This window comes from Rattus norvegicus, chromosome 14, assembly GCF_021556685.1.
Source record: "Rattus norvegicus strain SHRSP/BbbUtx chromosome 14, alternate assembly SHRSP_T2T, whole genome shotgun sequence".
Classification (NCBI taxonomy): Eukaryota; Metazoa; Chordata; class Mammalia; order Rodentia; family Muridae; genus Rattus; species Rattus norvegicus.
In genome coordinates this window covers 88,284,678-88,304,113 of record NC_141547.1, presented here as the reverse complement: position 1 = coordinate 88,304,113, position 19,436 = coordinate 88,284,678, and the positions used below count along the sequence as shown (strand labels likewise).

The 19,436-nt window shown below is 40.6% G+C and overlaps 1 protein-coding gene and 1 pseudogene across 1 annotated transcript in view; both read right to left on the bottom strand.

Annotated features, from left to right (window-relative positions):
- Abca13 (ATP binding cassette subfamily A member 13) overlaps positions 1 to 16,336 on the bottom strand; it is a 484,842-nt gene extending 468,506 nt beyond the window's left edge. The window contains exons 1-3 of the mRNA XM_087584614.1: positions 16,244 to 16,336; positions 16,097 to 16,190; positions 11,287 to 11,410 (exon numbers count right to left, since the gene is read on the bottom strand). Of these exons, the coding sequence (XP_087440740.1) occupies positions 11,287 to 11,410; positions 16,097 to 16,190; positions 16,244 to 16,336 (311 nt within the window). The remainder of the gene's footprint in view (positions 1 to 11,286; positions 11,411 to 16,096; positions 16,191 to 16,243) is intronic.
- A 791-nt stretch (positions 16,337 to 17,127) lies between these two features.
- Positions 17,128 to 18,149, bottom strand: Gapdh-ps48 (Glyceraldehyde-3-phosphate dehydrogenase, pseudogene 48; annotated as a pseudogene).
- Between the last annotated feature and the right edge of the window lie 1,287 nt (positions 18,150 to 19,436).

The window sequence follows — 19,436 nt, the reverse complement described above, 5'->3', positions numbered from 1 at the left end:
AAGTCCTGAAGAAGCCGTGAAGAGAAGGAACATATTTCAGTATTTGATGGCTGGGTAGAGAGACACAGACAGGACTTTAGGATTCCTGGCCAAGGGGCTGAGGAAGGAACAGGAAGAGAGATAGCTGCCATGCCAGGAAAGGAGGAGAAGCCACACCTGAGAAGTGCTGGAAAGACAACATAGCCATCATGTAGGTGCTGGGGAACTCAGTCAGAAAGGGCTGCAGATGGGGCAGCCAAGGTGGAATAATAGTAGGTAATAGTAAGTAATAACTCAGGAATATCAGAGGGGAGTGTATTAGCCAAGTGGAGGTTTCAAAGTGACCCAGTCTTTATTGAGCTGTTTAAGGCATATTAAAATACAAGGCTGTGTGTTTGTGTGTGTGTGTGTGTGTGTGTGTGTGTCTGTATGTGTGTCTGAGTGTGTGTGTGTATGAGTGTGTGTGTATGAGTATGTTTGTGTGTGTGTGAGTGTGTGTGTATGAGAGTGTGTGAGTGTGTGTGTGAGTGTGTGTGTGAGTGTGAATGTGTGTGTGTGTCTGTATGTGTGTCTGAGTGTGTGAGTGTGTGTGTGTATGAGTGTGTGTGTGTCTGAGTATGTTTGTGTGTGTGAGTGTGTGTGTATGAGAGTGTGTGTGTATGTGAGTGTGTGTGTGAGTGTGTGTGAGTGTGTGTATGTGTCTGTATGTGTGTCTGAGTGTGTGTGTGTGTATGAGTGTGTGTGTGTCTGAGTATGTTTGTGTGTGTGTGAGTGTGTGTGTGAGAGTGTGTGTGTGTGAGTGTGTGTGTGAGTGTGAGTGTGTGTGTCTGTATGTGTGTGTGAGTGTGTGAGTGTGTGTGTATGAGTGTGTGTGTGTCTGAGTATGTTTGTGTGTGTATGAGAGTGTGTGTGTGTCTGAGTGTGTGTGTGAGTTTGTGTGTCTGAGTGTGTGTATGATTGTGTGTGTGAGTGTGTGTGTGCCTGAGTGTGTGTGTGAGTGTGTGTATGAGTGTGTGTGTGTCTGAGTGTGTGTGTGAGTGTGTGAGTGTGTGTGTGTCTGAGTGTGTGCTTGAGTGTGTGTGTGTCTGTGTGTGTGAGTGTGTGTGTGAGTGTGTGTGTGTCTGAGTGTGTGCTTGAGTGTGTGTGTGTGTCTGTGTGTGTGAGTGTGTGTGTATGAGTGTGTGTGTGTGTGTTTCAATTCGAGAACCAGAACATTGGGGTAGGTATTGAGGAACACCACTGCCACCACCAAGGTCGATTTGAGTAGCAATATTTTGGGTATAGTAACACACAGACACACACACACACACACACACACACACACACCACATAATTCAAGATTGTAATAATGAGAGAAATGAAAGAATTTCCTCTAAATTCAGGATTCAGAACTTAAAAATGGTTTTCCACTTTTTCCATGTTTACTCAATATAGTATTGGAAGTCTTGGCTAGAGTAATAAGACAAGAAAAGCAAATCAAGGGGACACAAATCAGAAAGGGAGAAGCCAAAGTATCCTTACTTGCAAATGATATATGTTGGCATTCCTTCTAAGCTCTGCCCAACAATTACCTGGCAAGAGTCAGGTAGGCCTGACTATTATTTGGTCCTTCCTCGCTCTCTCTGCTCCTTTTCTCTCTGACTTTCTGATCCCTTTCTCTCTCCCCCCATATTCCCTGCCAGCCTCTTTTCTTTCTATCTCTGTCCTTCTCTGTCTCCTCTCTTTCTCCGCCTCTACTCCCTTCTTAACTCCCTTTCTCATGTCCCAAAATAAACACTATTCTGCACTACACCAGTCCTGTGGCTGGTAACCACTGAGGCACCCCTCCCACCTCACCAAACTGTGCTCTATAAAACATATCCTTGGCTTTTGTAAAAAAAAAAAAAAAAAAAAAAAAAAAAAAAAAAAAAAAAAAAAAAAACACAACAATGCAATTCTCAAAAAGACCCCACTGTTACTGTGATGAATATTTGCCAGAAAGTTGCCAGCTACAAAATTAACATACTAAATTAGTAGCGTTTCTATTTAACACTGACAAAGATACTGAGGAGGAAATAAGGTAAACAAGGCCATTTTCAGATGCCATAAAAATACCTTGCAATTACCCAAACAAAAAAAAACAAAAGAATTCTACAATGAAAACTTTAAAAAAAACTCTCGGCAGGTTTCTGCCTGTGCCTAGAATTGACCCAGTCCCACAGCTCTCTGTACTAAGATCTTGCTGGAAGACAGCCTGTCTCCAGAACTGCTTACACACAGGCTTACAGGAGAGTTAAGGCACTGTCAGAGAGAGCAAGACCAGCTAACACCAGAGATAAGCAGATGACAAGAGGCAAGGGCAAGAACCTAAGCAACAAAAGCCAAGGCCACTTGGCATCATCAGAACCCAGTTCCTCTACCACAGCAAGCCCCAGATATGCCAAGACACCAGAAAAGCAAGATTTTGATTTAAAATCACAACTCATGATGATGTCAGAGGAATTTAAGAAGGACATAAATAATTCCCTTAAAGAAATATAGAACAACACAAGTAAACAGGTAGAAGACCTTAAAGAGGAGACAAAAAAATCTCTTAAAGAATTACAGGAAAACATAACCAAACAAGTGAAGGGATTGAACAAAACCACCCAACATCTAAAAATAGAAATAAAAACAATAAAGAAATCACAAAGGGAGACAACCTTAGAGATAGAAAAACTAAGAAAGATCAGGAGTCATAGATGCAAGCATCACCAACAAAATACAAGAGATAGAAGAGAGAATATCAGGGACAGAAAATACCATAGAACACATTGACATAACACTCAAAGAAAACACAAAATGCAAAAAGCTCCTAATGCAAAATATGCAGGAAATCCAGGACACAATGAAAAGAGCAAACCTAAGGATAGTAGGTATAGAAGAAAATGAGTATTCCCAACTAAAAGGGCCAGTAAATATCTTCAACAAAATTATAGAAGAAAACTTCCCTAACCTAAAGAAAGAAGTTTCCGTAAATATACAAGAAGCCTACAGACCTCCAAATAGATTGGAGCAGAAAAGAAATTCCTCCTTTCACATAATAGTCAAAACACCAAATGCACAAAACAAAGAAAGAATATTAAAAGAGTAAGGGGAAAACATCAAGCAGCATATAAAGTCAGACCTCTAAGAGTTACACCAGACTTCTCACCAGAGACTATGAAAGCGAAAAGATCCTGGGCAGATGTCATACAGACCCTAAGAGAACACAAATGTCAGTCCAGGCTACTGTATCCAGCAAAACTCTTAATCACCATAGATGGAGAAACCAAAATATTACATGACAGAACCAAATTTACAAAATATCTTTCCACAAATCCAGCCCTACAAAAAATAATAGGTAAAAAAAAACTCTAACACAAGGAAGGAAACCACTCCCTAGAAAGAGCAAAAAAGTAATCTTCTTTCAACTAATCCAAAAGAAGATAACCACACAAACATAATTCCACCTCTAACAACAGGAAAACATAACAGGAAACAACAACTGTTGGTCCCTCGACATCCCTCAATATCTCTCAACATCAGTGGACTCAATTCCCCAATAAAAAGACAGAGACTAAAAGACTGAATACATAAAGAGGACCCAACATTTTACTGCATACAGGAAATACACCTCAGTGACAAAGACAGACACTACCTCAGAGTAAAAGTCTGGAAAACAATTTTTAAGCAAATAGTCCAAAGAAACAAGCTGGAGTAGGATTTCTAATATCGAATAAAATCGACTTACAACCAAAAGTTATCAAAAAAGATAAGGAGGGACATTTAATATTCATCAAAAGAAAAATCCACCAAGACGAACTCTCAATCCTGAATATCTATGCTCCAAATGCAAGGACACCTACATTCATGAAAGGAACCTTACTAAAGCTCAAATCACACATTGAACCTCACACAATAATAGTGGGAGACTGCAACACCCCACTCTCATCAATGAACAGATGATGGAACAGAAACAAAACAGAGACACAGTGAAACTAACAGAAGTCTGAACCAAATGGATTTAACAGGTATCTATAGACCATTTCATCCTGAAACAAAAGAATATACTTTCTTCTGAACGACTCATGGTACCTTCTCCAAAATTGACCATATAATCAGTCACAAAACAGGCAGGCCTCAACAGATACAAGAAGATTGAAATTATCCCATGCATCCTATCAGATAACCATGGACTAAGAATGGTCTTCAATAAAAACAAAAATGACAGAAAGCCCACATACAAATGGAAGCTAAACCACACTCTACTTAATGATAGCTTGGTCAAGAGAGAAAGAAAGAAAGAAATTAAAAACTTTGTAGAAGTTAAAGAAAATGAAGGCACAACATACCCAAACTTATGGGTCACAATGAAAGCAGTGCTAAGAGGAAAACTCATAGCTCTGAGTGCCTCCAAGAAGAAAATAGAGAGAACATATACTAGCAGCTTGACAGCACACCTGAAAACTCTAGAACAAATAGAAGGAAATTCACCCAAGAGGAGTAGAAGGCAGGAAATAATCAAACTCAGGGCTGAAATCAACCAAGTAGAAACAAAAAGATCTGTACAAAGAATCAATAAAACCAGGAGCTAGTTCTTTGAGAAAATCAACAAGATAGATAAATCTTAGCCAGACTAACTGGACGGCACAGAGAGTGTGTAAAAATTAACAAAATCAGAAATGAAAAGGGAGAGATAAGAACATAAACTGAGGATTTAAAAAATCATCAAATCCTGCTACAAAAGCCTATCCTGAACAAAACTGGAAAATCTGAACGAAATGGACAATTTTATACACAGATACCAAGTGCCAAAGTTAAATCAGGATCAGATAGACCATCTAAACAATCCCATAACTCCTAAAGAAATTGAAGCAGTCATTAAACCCAACCAAAAAAAAGCCCAAGACCAGATGGGGTTAGTGCAGAATTCTATCAGACCTTCATAGAAGACCTCATACCAATACTGACCAAACTATTCCACAAAATAGAAACAGAAGGAACACTACCCAATTCCTTGTATGAAGCCACAATAACACTTATATCTAAACCACACAAAGACCCAACAAAGAAAGAGAACTTCAGAACAATTTCCCTTTTGAATATTGATGCAAAAATACTCAATAAAATTCTTGCAAACCAAATCCAAGAACATATCAAAATGATCATCCATCATGATCAAGAAGATTTCATCCCAGGGATACAGGGATGGTTCAATATACAGAAATCCATCAACAAAATCCACTATGTCAACAAACCATCATCTCATTAGATACTGAGAAAGCATCTGATAAAATTCAACACCCCTTCATGTTAAAATCTTAGAAAGATCAGGAATTCAAGGCCCATATCTAAACATAGTAAAAGCAATATACAGCAAACCAGTAGCCAACATCAAACTAAATGGAAAGAAATTTAAAGGAATCCCACTAAAATCAAGGATTAGACAAGGCTGCCCGCTCTCTCCCTACTTGTTCAGTATCGTACTTGAAGTCCTAGCTAGAGAAATCGGACAACAAAAGAAGGTCAAAGGGATACAAATTGGAAAGAAAGAAGTCAAAATATCAGTTTGCAGATGGTATTATAGTATACTTAAGGGACCCCAAAAATACCCCCAAGAGAACTACTAAGCCTGATAAACAACTCCAGCAAAGTGGCTGGGTATAAAATTAACTCAAATCAGTACCCTTCTTCTTCTCAAAGGACAAACAGGCTGAGAAAGAAATTAGGGAAATGACACAAATAACATAAAATACCTAGGTGTGACTCTAATCAAGCAAGTGAAAGATTTGTATGACAAGAACTTCAAGTCTCAGAAGAAAGAAATTGAAGATCTCAGAAGAAGGAAAGACCTCCTATGCTCATGGATTGGCAGGATTAATATAGTAAAAATGGCAAAAGCAATCTACAGATTCAATGCAATCCCCATCAAAATTCTAACTCAATTTTTATAGAGTTAGAAAGAGTAATTTGCAAATTCATTTGGAATAACAAAAAACCCGGGATAGTGAAAAGAACTTCTGGGGGAATCACTATTCCTGACCTTAACCAGTATTACAGAACAATAGTGATATAAACTGTATGGTATTGGTTCAGAGACAGGCAGGTAGATCAGTGGAATAGAACTGAAGACCCAGAAATGAACCCACACACCTATGGTCAGTTGATCTTTGACAAAGGGGCTAAAACTGTTCAGTGGAAAAAAGATAGCATTTTCAACAAAAGTGCTGGTTCAACGGGAAGTCAGCATGGAGAATACAAATTGACCCATTCTTATGACCCTATACAAGGCTTAAGTCCAAGTGTATCAAGGACCTCCATAAAACCAGACACACTCAAACAAATAGTAGAAAACCTGGGGAAGAACCTCACACAACATAGGCACTGGGGAAATTTTCCTGAACAAAATACCAGTGGTTTATGCTCTAAGATCAAGAATCGACAAAGGGGACCTCATAAAACTGTAAAACTTCTGTAAGGCAAAGGGTACTGTATCCAGGGTCCAGCCCATATATGTATGTATGTATGTATGTATGTATGTATATATATATATATATATGTGTGTGTGTGTGTGTGTGTGTGTGTGTGTATGTGTGTGTGCATATATATATATGTATATATATATATATATAATGTACAGCCACCAAAACTAGATAATATTGATGAAGCCAAGAAGTACATGCTAAGAGGAACCTGATATAGCCATCTCCTGAGAGGCTCTGCCAGAGCGTGACAAATAGAAAGGTGAATGCTAGCAGCCAACCACTGAACTGAGAATGGGGTCCCCATTGAGGAATTAGAGAAAGGATTGAAGGAGATGAAGGAGCTTACAACTCCATAAGAACAATACCAGCCAACCAGAGCTCCCAGGGACAAAACAACTATCCAAAGAGTACTCATGGACAGACCCATGGCTCCAGCTGCATATGTAGCAGAAGATGACCTTGTTGGACACCAATGGGAGGAGAAGCCCTTGGTCCTGCTAAGGCTGGACACACCCCCCCCCCAGTGTAGGGAAATTATAGGGCAGGGAGGCAGGAATGGGGGAGTGGTCGGGGAGGGCGAACACCCTAATTGAATGGGGGGGGGGGATGGGATGCTTATGGAAGGGAAACTGGGAAAAGGAATAACATTTGAAATGTAAATAAAAAATATCCAATAATTAAAAAACCACTCTCAGAAGAAGGTAAAGAAGGCATTAAAATGTGGAAAAATCTGTCACATTCATGGATGTTGACTGCTGTGGGAGAAAAAGAATTCTTAGTCATTGTTGGTAGGAGTGTAAATTGATGTGGCCATTATGGAAACCAGTGTAGAAGTTTCTCAAAGAAAACCTCCTAAGCACAGACCCAAAACACAATGGATCTCTGTTTATTCCTGCTCTATTCAAAAAAAAAAATCAAGGAAACAGAGTAAGCCTAAATGTTCATAAACAGATGAATGGGTAAGGAAAACATGGGCCATACGCGATATAGAATTTCATTCACCTATACAGAAAAAATCAAATTATGAAATTTGTAGAATGATCTGGAAAATATACTAAAGGTGGTAACTCAAGCTCTGAAAGACAGGCGTCACACCTTCTTTATGTTTTTATTTTTAAATATCTGTGCACTTCTAGAGCAGTGAGAATGGAGAGATGCTATGAGATAAGAAAAGGTCCCACAGAGGTAGGAAGAGGCCTTTAGGGACAGGAGGATGAGAAAACACTCATAGAGCTGAAGTAGAAAGGGGAACGGTGGGTGGTGCAAGAGTTTAAATGGGGAAGGAGAGACAAAGGATACCATGGGATGGAGGAAGGTCAGTCCAAAGTAATCATGCAAGAATATGCCATAAGGAAAACTGTCACCTTGTAAGCTAATTAGAGAATAAAACAAAATATAACAAAAATGTTTTATATCAAGGCATCAGAGAATACACCCTTAGGCATTCACTGTGAGGCAGGGGGATCATGATCTGGAGTCCACCATGGGCTGCATAGCAAGACCCTGTTTCAGCATAAACAAAACAAGATCTACTGAGATAGCTTAGAGGTCAGGCGATTTGCTGCTAGGCCTAATGACCTGAGTTCAACCCTTGGTACCCACACAGTAGAAAGAAAGAATCAATTGCCCCAGATTTTCCTTTAACATCTGTATATACCATCTCTCTCTCTCTCTCTCTCTCTCTCTCTCTCTCTCTCTCTCTCTCTCTCTCTCTCTCTATCACACACACACACACACACCTACACATAGAATAAGAGAGAGACAGAGACAAAGAGACAGAAACAGAGACACAGAGAAAGTGAAAGAAACAGAGAGAGTGTTAATGTTGAAATTTTAAATATTATAACAGGATGTATATTATATATCCACTCCATTAAGAACTTATTACAACCCCCACCACTCTAAAGCTTGAGTCCTTGTCCTGACTGTGTCACAACCTTCTGTATTTTGTATCTTCAACAAAATCATAGAAGAAAACTTCCCTAACCTAAAAAAAGAGATACCCATAGGCATACAAGAAGCCTACAGAACTCCAAATAGATTGGACCAGAAAAGAAACACCTCCCGTCACATAATAGTCAAAACACCAAACGCACAAAATAAAGAAAGAATATTAAAAGCAGTAAGGGAAAAAGGTCAAGTAACATATAAAGGCAGACCTATCAGAATCACACCAGACTTTTCGCCAGAAACTATGAAGGCCAGAAGATCCTGGACAGATGTCATACAGACCCTAAGAGAACACAAATGCCAGCCCAGGTTACTGTATCCTGCAAAACTCTCAATTAACATAGATGGAGAAACCAAGATATTCCATGACAAAACCAAATTTACACAATATCTTTCTACAAATCCAGCACTACAAAGGATAATAAAGGGTAAAGCCCAACATAAGGAGGCAAGCTATACCCTAGAAGAAGCAAGAAACTAATCGTCTTGGCAACAAAACAAAGAGAAGAAAAGCACACAAACATAACCTCACATCCAAATATGAATATAACAGGAAGCAATAATCACTATTCCTTAATATCTCTCAACATCAATGGCCTCAACTCCCCAATAAAAAGACATAGATTAACAAACTGGATACGCAATGAGGACCCTGCATTCTGCTGCCTACAGGAAACACACCTCAGAGACAAAGACAGACACTACCTCAGAGTGAAAGGCTGGAAAACAACTTTCCAAGCAAATGGTCAGAAGAAGCAAGCTGGAGTAGCCATTCTAATATCAAATAAAATCAATTTTCAATTAAAAGTCATCAAAAAAGATAAGGAAGGACACTTCATATTCATCAAAGGAAAAATCCACCAAGATGAACTCTCAATCCTCATCTTCGGTTGGTTTATATACAAGTGTGCAATTTCTAGGCTTGAAAGTAAAATGATGCTATCTGGTGCTGGATAGAGGAGCCTTATTTTTTATTATGGCAGCTTGCTATTTTTGTAACATGGTGATTTGGTTGAACACAATAAAGTACAGTAGTAACTGAAAAAAAAAAAGATATAAAGACAACAGTCCAGATAGTCTCATATACATAGATGGTTTTCACAAACGTCAGAAATCCACAAAGTATGAGATTTAAAGTTATTTATCTTTTTTTGAGACATATCTGCTCCTAACTGTTCCCCTTTGGTGGATTTAACGAAGAATGTGAACATCTCTACCTTCAGGTGAGGAAATAATTTGTGGCTAGGCAGCCACTTGACAAAACTGCCTGTTTCATCTGCAGACTATACTGTCCAGAAAAGGACAAATTATGCAGAATATTTGACTGATAAACTCTGCCAAGACAGGGTGATTAGCCCTTCAAAATCTCCATTTCAAGAGTCTGTCAGTTGATTTTGGGCCCGAAGACTGAAGACTTGCACTCACATGTTCCTAACAGGCGACTGCACTAGTGGAGATTTGTCTCTACAACCTCTCAGTTCTGGAAGCAATGTTAAGCTTCCTATGTGTATAGATATTTGGTCATTCTCAGATTTCTGATGGGGTTGAAGACTGATTCTAGTTTCATAGCCTATCAGGCTGTTTAACTCTGAAAATACATATTTTATTGGATAGTTATCAGATAGTGTACAAGCTAGCAAGATATAATATAGATTTTAGGCCTTTCTTAAATAATGGATAATAATGGAATGGATAACTAAATATTCTGTATAACTGATGTAGTGTGGGACTGGGTGTTAGATATATTTTATGCTTTTAATTACAAAATGATAATAGTTGTGCGCAGCTTAAAAAAAAAAGAAAAGAGAAGAAAAGAAAAGAAAAGAAGCCACGCTATGGATCAGCAGTGGCAGTATTGTGTATTTATCTCTTATGGGTGCAGCAAACCATTTGGGAACAGTTTATGGAGCAGAAATTCCAAATTAACCCTTCACTCACTGTGTCATGATACAGAACCATTGCGGTCTCGCTGTCCCGCCGTGTTGTAAACTTCGATTCTTTTAATTGGATTCTTTAGGTTGTTTGTGCATTAAGGACGCATTAGGTAAAGGGAGTAAAGAGTGTGAAGGTGTCTTTAAAAAAAAAAAAAGAAATGATGGAATTTTCCCGATATTTTTCAGCATCTAATGATATAATCATGTGACTTTTTTCAGTTTTTATATACTAATTATATCAATGGATTTCCACATATTGAATCATCCCTTCATGTCTTGAATGAAATCTACTGGATTAAGATGGATGATGTATTGATGTGTTTCTGCATCCAGCTTGTGATTATTTTACTTTTTTTTAATAAATGATCCTAAGAGAAAAAATAAATAAATAAAAATAAACAAATTACAGGAAATTGTCAAAAAAAAAAAAAAAAAGAAAGAAAGAAACCAAGAAGCCAGTAAAGCCATCGAGCGTCTGAGGGGTGTTAGTGCAGAAAGGAAAGTAGTGCCTGGCTGTTCTTTCTTCTGACCACAACCTGGCACAAGATCTTAATCACCTTGTAGCATGGTAAGAACCCCTAGCAGGTAGCCCCCAAACCAGTCATTTTCCAACTACACCCAATTGAAAACCTAAGCAAGTAATTTTAAAATCAGAGCTTAACAACAGGAAATCATTAAGTGCAAATAAAATTTCCTCATCAACATTTAACGTGCTATGAGTCTTGAAACACAGTGGACATCAGTAGACGTGACTTATGTGAATCTGAACAATAAAAGAAATTTGTTTTTAACTCTGAATTCTAGGTCCCTAACACATTCTAGATCACTAAGTGTGAATTAAAAAAAATAAAGCATATGACATTATAGAAGGTGGGGAAAGGGGGCAGCATACGAAACCATCCTAGGAGTTCTAAGGAGGAAGTTTATATTTCTCATACCGAAAACGGTGATCCGTGGAACTCTCAAAGCTGATGTTTCTACAGCGTGAGCCAGTGTTACAAAGAAGTCCTTGAACAAAAGGAAGAACACCCCGGCTGGGCAGATCCCGGGCTTGCAAGTAACCTGGTCATAAACACAAGAAGGAAATTAGTGCCAACAACTACTATCCAAAATAGAGTGCTACATACCATGACCCGGGCTCCCTGTCTACCTGTATATAATAAATATGCTGAGCTTCTGTCTGGGGCAACTGCTTCTCCATCCAGGAGCTCAGCATACCAGAACCCAACCTTTCTGCATCCATGTGTTTGTCCTTTCTTTATTCCCTTGCTGTCCCAGTTAGGTCAGTCCTGGAGCCATGCAGGATACAGAAGATGGTGCCCAAACAGGGCCACAAACAGTAGACACACTGGCTATGGGGAACTCTCATTGATTAGAAAAAGGGGGAATGCTTGTATGAGAAGCACACAAATAAAGCAAAGAAAGAATCAAGGGTAACAGAGGGAATAAACGAATGGAAGGGAGAACATTTCAGCATAGGCAGCTGAGAGGAATCTAGAGATAGGCAGTTACATGCTAACAGAATCTATAGGTAGGCAGTTATATGTTAAAAGGTGGGATCTAAAGATATCTGTATTTACAGAGAGATTCTTGTAACAGTGAAATTGAGAAATAGGTAGTTGTATGTTGGTGGTTTGGATATTTGGAATATAATGGAATGGGGTGGAGACTTCATAAGTTCTTGGGCTGCATTATGGATTGTGCCCTTGGTTTTCAGGGAAAGAGAAAATTAATTTGGCAACTTGAGAAAATAGATACTAGGAAAAATGATGAGTGAGTGCGTGACTGAGTTTCCTCCTGTATACACTGACCAGTTCTCCCATTTTGGTGAGAATTTCTCTAACCATCTGAAGTACCTCTGGGCTCCATCCATTCATCCATTCAGCACAAGTTATAGCCCTGTAACTTAGACAGGATTTAACATGTCTCATAGGTTATGGATGCTTGAGTAGCTATAATTGGGAAATAACTGAGACCCACAATAATGATGGCATGGATGTAGCCTGATTATATTGGCACATCCTAGAAAAGTAAAAAAAAAAATAAAAGGCTTAGGACCAAGTTATTTCTCCTGCTAATCCCACAAAAAATTATCTTTACCTAGCTGGAGCCACCGATCCTAAGCTTGCTAAGGCATTCCTTTTGCTTTTGTTGGGCATAGCAGCTGGTAGGATCCTTCTTGTGGTCTGGGGTCAAGCACTGCAGAGAAATATCCCTGCACTAACCATGAAGATTTATCCTGAACATCTAAGAAACAAGAAAGAGGGGAATGTAGGGAGCAAGTAGTGTCCTGAATGAATGAGTATTGCTTGACATGGATACAGCCAGGTCAAGAAACCCAGTGACTCAGCTCCATGGAAGTAACTGACAGACAGATGGCAAAGCCTTTTGGATGTGGATATTGAAAGGCTCCACCAGAGCTGTCCCCCTGGAGGTTTATGGTACAGAGACTACGTCCCTACGGACCCTCTTCCATTGTGATTAGCTACACCTGCTTCCTTGTTCAGGTGTTACTAATAACCACACCCCCTAATTATATGTATGTGATAACCCTGTCTACAACATTTGGCTGTGTTTTAGAACCTTGCCTTCTGAACATCTGTATGCAATAAACTACATCCCTATTCTACTGCACGTAATGAAACGCTGTACTTTGAGCATGATATAGCTTCTCCCTTGGAGAGCCCAGACATTCCAAATTTGCTGCATCTGTGTATAGTATATCTTCACCCCTTGCTATCCCTACTCATGGTTCCAGGATCTAAGCCATGCAAGGACACAACAGAATATCTGTCCTACAAGTCTACACTCCATAATGTTATATTGTTTACCTTGTTATTAACCTAAAATACATCTGAGGAACTACTCAAGGAGTATAAAACCCTTTTATACTTTGCGCTCCCTCCCAGACATGATGTAACTCTCACTTCATTTATCTTTCCTGTCATGTGGTAGTCACTCTTCTGTTACATAGCCAAGCCTTTTGGCACAGCCCTCTATAAATCAACCATGAGTAGGAAAAACAAAAATGAATGTTTTTTTAAGTTGAGGTAAAAGCTTTCAGACAGAAGCCAACTTGTATTCTTAAACATTTATGTGAAATTTCTAAATGTCACGCAGAACAAAAACACTTTCCTATATCAAATAATATCAAAACTTTTCAGAAATCTGGCATTGTGATACGCACTTTTAATCCTGCACTGGGGAAGCAGAAGCAGACAGATCTCTGAAATTTGAGGCCAGCCTTATCTACATAGTGGGTTTCAGGGCAGCCAGGGCTACATAAACAGACTAAGTCTCAGAAGGAAAAAAAGAAGAAAGAGAAGAAGGAGAAGGAAAAGAAGAAGACAACTGAGACAAGGAAGAGGAAGTGAATAAAGGCATGGAGGGAGGGTGGAAAGGGAAACAAGGAAGGGAGGGAGGGGGAACAAGAAAGGAAAGAAGGAAGAAAGGGAAGGGAGGGAGGAAGGGAGGAAGGGAAAATATTTCAGGAAAAGTAGTCCTATAATGAGCCAACATCTTAATTAATAAAGTGCTGGCAAAACATGCCTCAACCCCCTTTCTTTGCCTGAGTGGGTGGGGTGTGAAGAAAATGACAACAGCAAACAACTGGGAAGCTCCTGATCTATGTGCTGTGGCTCACAGATCATTCATAAAGTCCAGGGAACAGCTTTCTCCCAGTATCTACTTCTTCATTCGAACTTGAAGACCCACTATGCTGAGAATTTAGCATAATGTTTTTCACACAGAAGACATTCACTAAATATTTGATGACTTAATGAATAAACGAACAAGGATGAGTGAATGGATAATTGAAAAAAAAATAAATGTTTGACGCTTAAGAGAAGGTGAAATTCTTAGCAAACAAAAGACATGAGGTCCTAGAGAAATCTGGAGTAATAAACCAGTAATTAAAGACGCATTTCTCTAGATGGTTCCATACCTCTTCTGAGGAATGCACCCATAATAGAGGCTACACCAGTGGGTGTTTGGAGGATCAGAGTTTGAGTGGACTTGTTCTCATAAGGAGACCCATATGACACTTCTCTCACTGTGTCATAGCTCATTCTACTAGGCCATCCTGCTAGAATGTTCTTTAAAGGAATAAAAGACCCTGGATACATATTTGTTGAATGAATAAATAAAACATTAAAAATTAAAAACCATGAAAAGATTTTCAGTGCTTCATAACTGAAATTACAATACCTAGCTTCATCATTTTCTGTAATACCCAATGCTGTCCTCATAAGCACAAAGGAGTCATTAGACCCATTGCATTTTCAATATGCAAAACCTAAATATTACTGACAAGCTCTTACAGATAAACATTTAATAATCATTTTTCCATGGGCAGCTGGTAAAATTAAACAAACCACACATTTCAAGCAACATAGTGAGAATAAAACAGTGTCACCATTTCTCAAGAGGTACGGCTACTGGGCTGTCAAATCCAACAGACAAAGTTCCCTGACTGACCATGCTTCTGGAGAAGTGGACATTATTGTAAGTTTATTAGTGAATGTCCTTCATCACAGTTTCTACTTCTAACATCCTCACCCCTGTCATGCCCTGTTAAAATGAAAGGTGTCTCCTTTACCTCTGCTTCTAGTTCCTTCTAAATGAATAAAGGTTAATCCATCCAAGCCCAGATCCTTTCAGCTTGGGTGAAAGGATAAATCTATTTGCTAGATTGAGCAAACATCTATGAATGCCATTCTTAAGCAGTGAAGAAACCTAAGTTGCCTCTTCCCGGCACATTCCTCAGTTATATCACTGTTGTCTTAATAGAACCCTCGTCATCTACCACACTAAGAATCCAGTGTCAATAAACAACAGAGAAAAGTGAAGTTGGTTTTCCTTCAGACATTGGCAACTTTCCATGGAGAAGTGACTATTAAATTGTATTTAAACCAGAGACCAGAGAGGTGACACTCTCAGGACTCATTGGGAATGACCTTAGCCAAAATGCCCAATATTGGGGAAAAGGAACTCAAAGAGTCCACCTCCAACAGATAGACAGGGTCTCACATGGGGAGAACTGAGGGTTACTAACCCACAGTCAAAATTCCTGACATAGAATTGTTCCTGTTTAAAAGAACTGCAGGGACAAAAATGGAGAAGAGACTGAAGGAAAGGAGGTCCAATGACTGACCCAACTCAGGATCTATCTCATGGGGGGTTGGGGGGACCAAAACCACTATTACTGATGTTATGATGTGCTTACAGACAGGAGCCTGGCATGGCTGTCCCCTGAGAGGCCCTACCAGCAACTGATTGAGACAGAAGCAGAAACTTATACCCAACCACTGGACTGAAGTCAGGGACCTCTATGGTTGAATTAGGGGAAGGACTGAAGAAGCTGAAAGGGAGAGCGACCCCAGTAGGAGGATCAACAGTCTCAACCCCAGGGAGCTCCCAGAGACTGAGCTACCAACCAGGAGCATACATGGCCAGTCAGAGGCCCCTGGCACACATGTAACAGAGGTCTGCCTCGTCTGGTGTCAGTGAGAAAAGATGCACTTAATCCTCCAGAGACTTGAGGCTCCAGGGAAGGGGGAGGCCTGATGGGGGAAGCACCCTCTCAGAGGGAAGGGGGGAGGAGGAATGGGAAGAGGAACTGTAGGAGGAGGGAATTGGGGGAGGAGGAATGGGAAGAGGAACTGTAGGAGGAGGGAATTGGGGGAGGGCAATGACTGGAATTTAAATAAATAAAATAATAATTTTTGAAAAAAAAATCATGAAACTTACAATTCTCTCTGTGTCTGGGGGGTTCTTGAAAACGAAGCACTGTCAGAATCATAAACAGGATGCACGGCCAGAAGAACTCAGCCAGGGAGAGGACCTGGAAAATACAAAAGACAATGTGCTGGGCCATAGACACTATAATAATCCCACCATCTGAAGGATGGTAGGCAGCCGGGTCATGCTACATTCATAGAAAGTCACTGCTGCCCCTATCTGGGTTGTGAGCATGCCTGTCAGAAACATGGATGAACACAGTGTCAGAATGTATTGAGTAACAACATGCTCACAAGGTACAATGGTTTCATTGACAACAATGTGCCCCCCATCCCACCTTCCTTGGTAGCTGGCCAAGGCAAACACAGGTTCTTTTATTCCAATCCAAATTTCCAAAATTAATATTGGATCACACATTACACATCATGCAGTAAATATATCTCTATGTATATTACAGAGTGGCCACAGAAGATCTATAAGTCCCAACCAAGTCTAAAGAATTTCAAAGAGGCTTGAGGTAGACTAGGGATAGGGAAGGGTAGGGGTGTGTGCCTGAGGTCCTCACTGCAGCTGCTCCCTGTGAGGCAGACTACAGAGTCAAAGCTGAGCCATAATAGTGCAAGGTAAAGGATATTGGAGGCTATAGAAAGAAGAGACAAGACTGGGTCCTGACAGATGAGCCAGTAGAGAGACAGAAGACTACTATAGAAGGTCACATGAGCATCAGGGTTGAAGCATGCTGAAGACCCTAGAACAGTTGGAACAGTTGGAAGTTCTCTGCCTATAGTGTTCTCTCTCTCTCTCTCTCTCTCTCTCTCTCTCTCTCTCTCTCTCTGATGCAATGAACTTTATTGATGGTATTCAAGAGAGTAGGGAAGGCTCCCTAGGCCCATCCTGCTACTATGGAGGTCTGGGATGGAAATTGTGAAGAAGGTGCTCAGTGTTGGGGGCTGAGTTGGGATGCAGACTCCTCAGCAACTGAGAGCCTCTCTCTTGCTCTCAGTATCCTTGCTGGGGTGGGGAAGGTGGTCCATGGTTTCTTACTCCTTGGAGGCCATGTAGGCCATGAGTTCCACCACCCCTATTGCTGTAGACAATTCATTGTATTAATTGTCATACCAGGAAATGAGCTTTACAAAGTTGTCATTGAGTGCAATGCCAGCCCCAGTATCAAAGGTGGAAGAGTAGGAGCTGCTGTTGAAGTTTCAGGAGACAACCTGGTCCTCAGTGTAGCCCAGGGTGCCCTTTAGTGAGTCCTCAGATACCTGCTTCACCACCTTCTTGATGTCATCATACTTGGCAGGTTTCTCCAGAAGGCATGTCAGATCCACAATGGATACACAGAAGGCCATGCCAGTGAACTTCCCATTCAACTCTGAGATGACCTTGCCCACAGCCTTGGCAGTACCAGTGGATACAGGCATGATGTTCTGGGCTGCCCCACGGCCATCACACCACAGCTTTCCAGAGGGGCCATCCACAGTCTTCTGAGTGGCTGTGATGGCGTGGACTGTGGTCATGAGCCCTTCCACGATGCCAGAGTTGTCATGGATGACCTTGGCCAGGGAGGCTAAACAGTTGATGGTGCAAGATGCATTACTGACAGTCTTGAGTGAATTGTCATATTTCACTCTTGAGTGAGTTGCCATATTTCTCGAGGTTCACACCCATCACAACATGGGGGCATTGGCCAAGGGGACAGAGATGATGACCCTTTTGGCCCCACCCTTCAAGTGAGCCCCAGCCTTCTCCATGGTGGTGAAGATGCCAGTAGACTCCATGACATAATCAACACCAGCATCACTCCATTTGATGTTAGTGGGATCTTGATCCTGGAAGATGGTGATGGCTTCCCATTGATGACAAGCTTCCCATTCTCAGCCTTGACTGTGCCATTGAACTTGCCATGGGTAGAGTCATATTGGAACATGTAGACCATGTAGTTGGGGTCAATGAAGTGGTTGTTGATGGCAACAATCTGCATTTTGCCAGATGCAGAGAAGGCAGCCTTGGTAACCAGGCGCCCAGTACTGCCAAATCTCTTCACACCGACCTTCACCATCTTGTCTACAGGATGAGGCTGGCAAGGCACAAGAAGATGCAGCTGTCTCAGGAACAGGGAGGAGCAGAGAGCCAGATCTCTTGATACAAACACTGGGTGGTCAGGTTTGACAGGCTGGCATGGCTTATGTGCCCTCCTCTTTACGGAGTCCAGGAGAGGAAGTTTCACCTCTTTCTCAGTCTGGTACATCCACAAAGTTCTCAGGCCTGGTTTTCATGAGACAATTTTATTGTTGTCTACCTATATTCTTCTAATCTTGATTTTTCTCTGACAAATTTATAGTGTGTTGAAGAATGGTTATCAGACTGTGCCTTATGGGTGGCAACTGCTAGATGTTCTCTTCATAGATGCTCTCTTCACCTCTGGTGAGATGCTGTTATCCCATGTCTACATTGTACTCTATGGGGCAGGGCATAGCCCAGTAAGCCACTTGCACATAACAATGTAACTGAAGGCCCAGCATAGCCTGATCTCAAATCTCTCCAGGATCCAGGCTCAGTTGGGGCCTTGAGATCCCAATCCATGATGTCTCCTCATCATCATTCTCACCTGTCCTGGATCCTGTTCTTTTCCATTTCCAAGATTGTTTTCAATTTCAGAAGCGTCATAAAAGAAGTTAAAGAACTAAAATCTTCACCCTCATTTCCTGTGCTCCAACAGATCAACTTCTGTTCATTTTTCTCATGCCTTCAACCACATTCCCTGGCCCCATCTGAGAACCCCACTCTCACTTTGCTATTACAACACAATGAGTGACTATACAGAGGCCACAGGTCCATGCTTCTAAAGAGTGGCACTTTTTGTGTTAAAATATCCTATTCTGTGAATTGCTTTGGCTAAACTGGAATAAACTCCTCAACCTAGATTTACTATAGTCAAATCTTTGGACACTCTAAAGAGCTGCCCAGAAGATTGCAGTAATATGTAATTCTGAACTATCTTTTCAGTGCCAGGACTTGAACCCACGGCCTCATGCATGCTTGGCAAATGTGTTTCTCTGGGCCATAGATAGCCCCAACCTTACATTTTTAAAATTGAAAGAAATGAACTGACAATGGAATAAGGAATTGATGTGAAAAAGAGATACAATTTTAAGCAAATGTTCTTGTGAATAATCCTTATTGGTTTCAGTCCACCTCACCTCTATAAACACAACATGGGTAAGGCAGTGGATAAGTTCACGCGAAAAACTGTCTAAAACTCATCAAGCTAAAGACAGTATCTTATGGCGTCAGATACTAGGTTCTAATGCTTGAACTGAAAGTGAACTTCTGGTCTCTTTGGCTT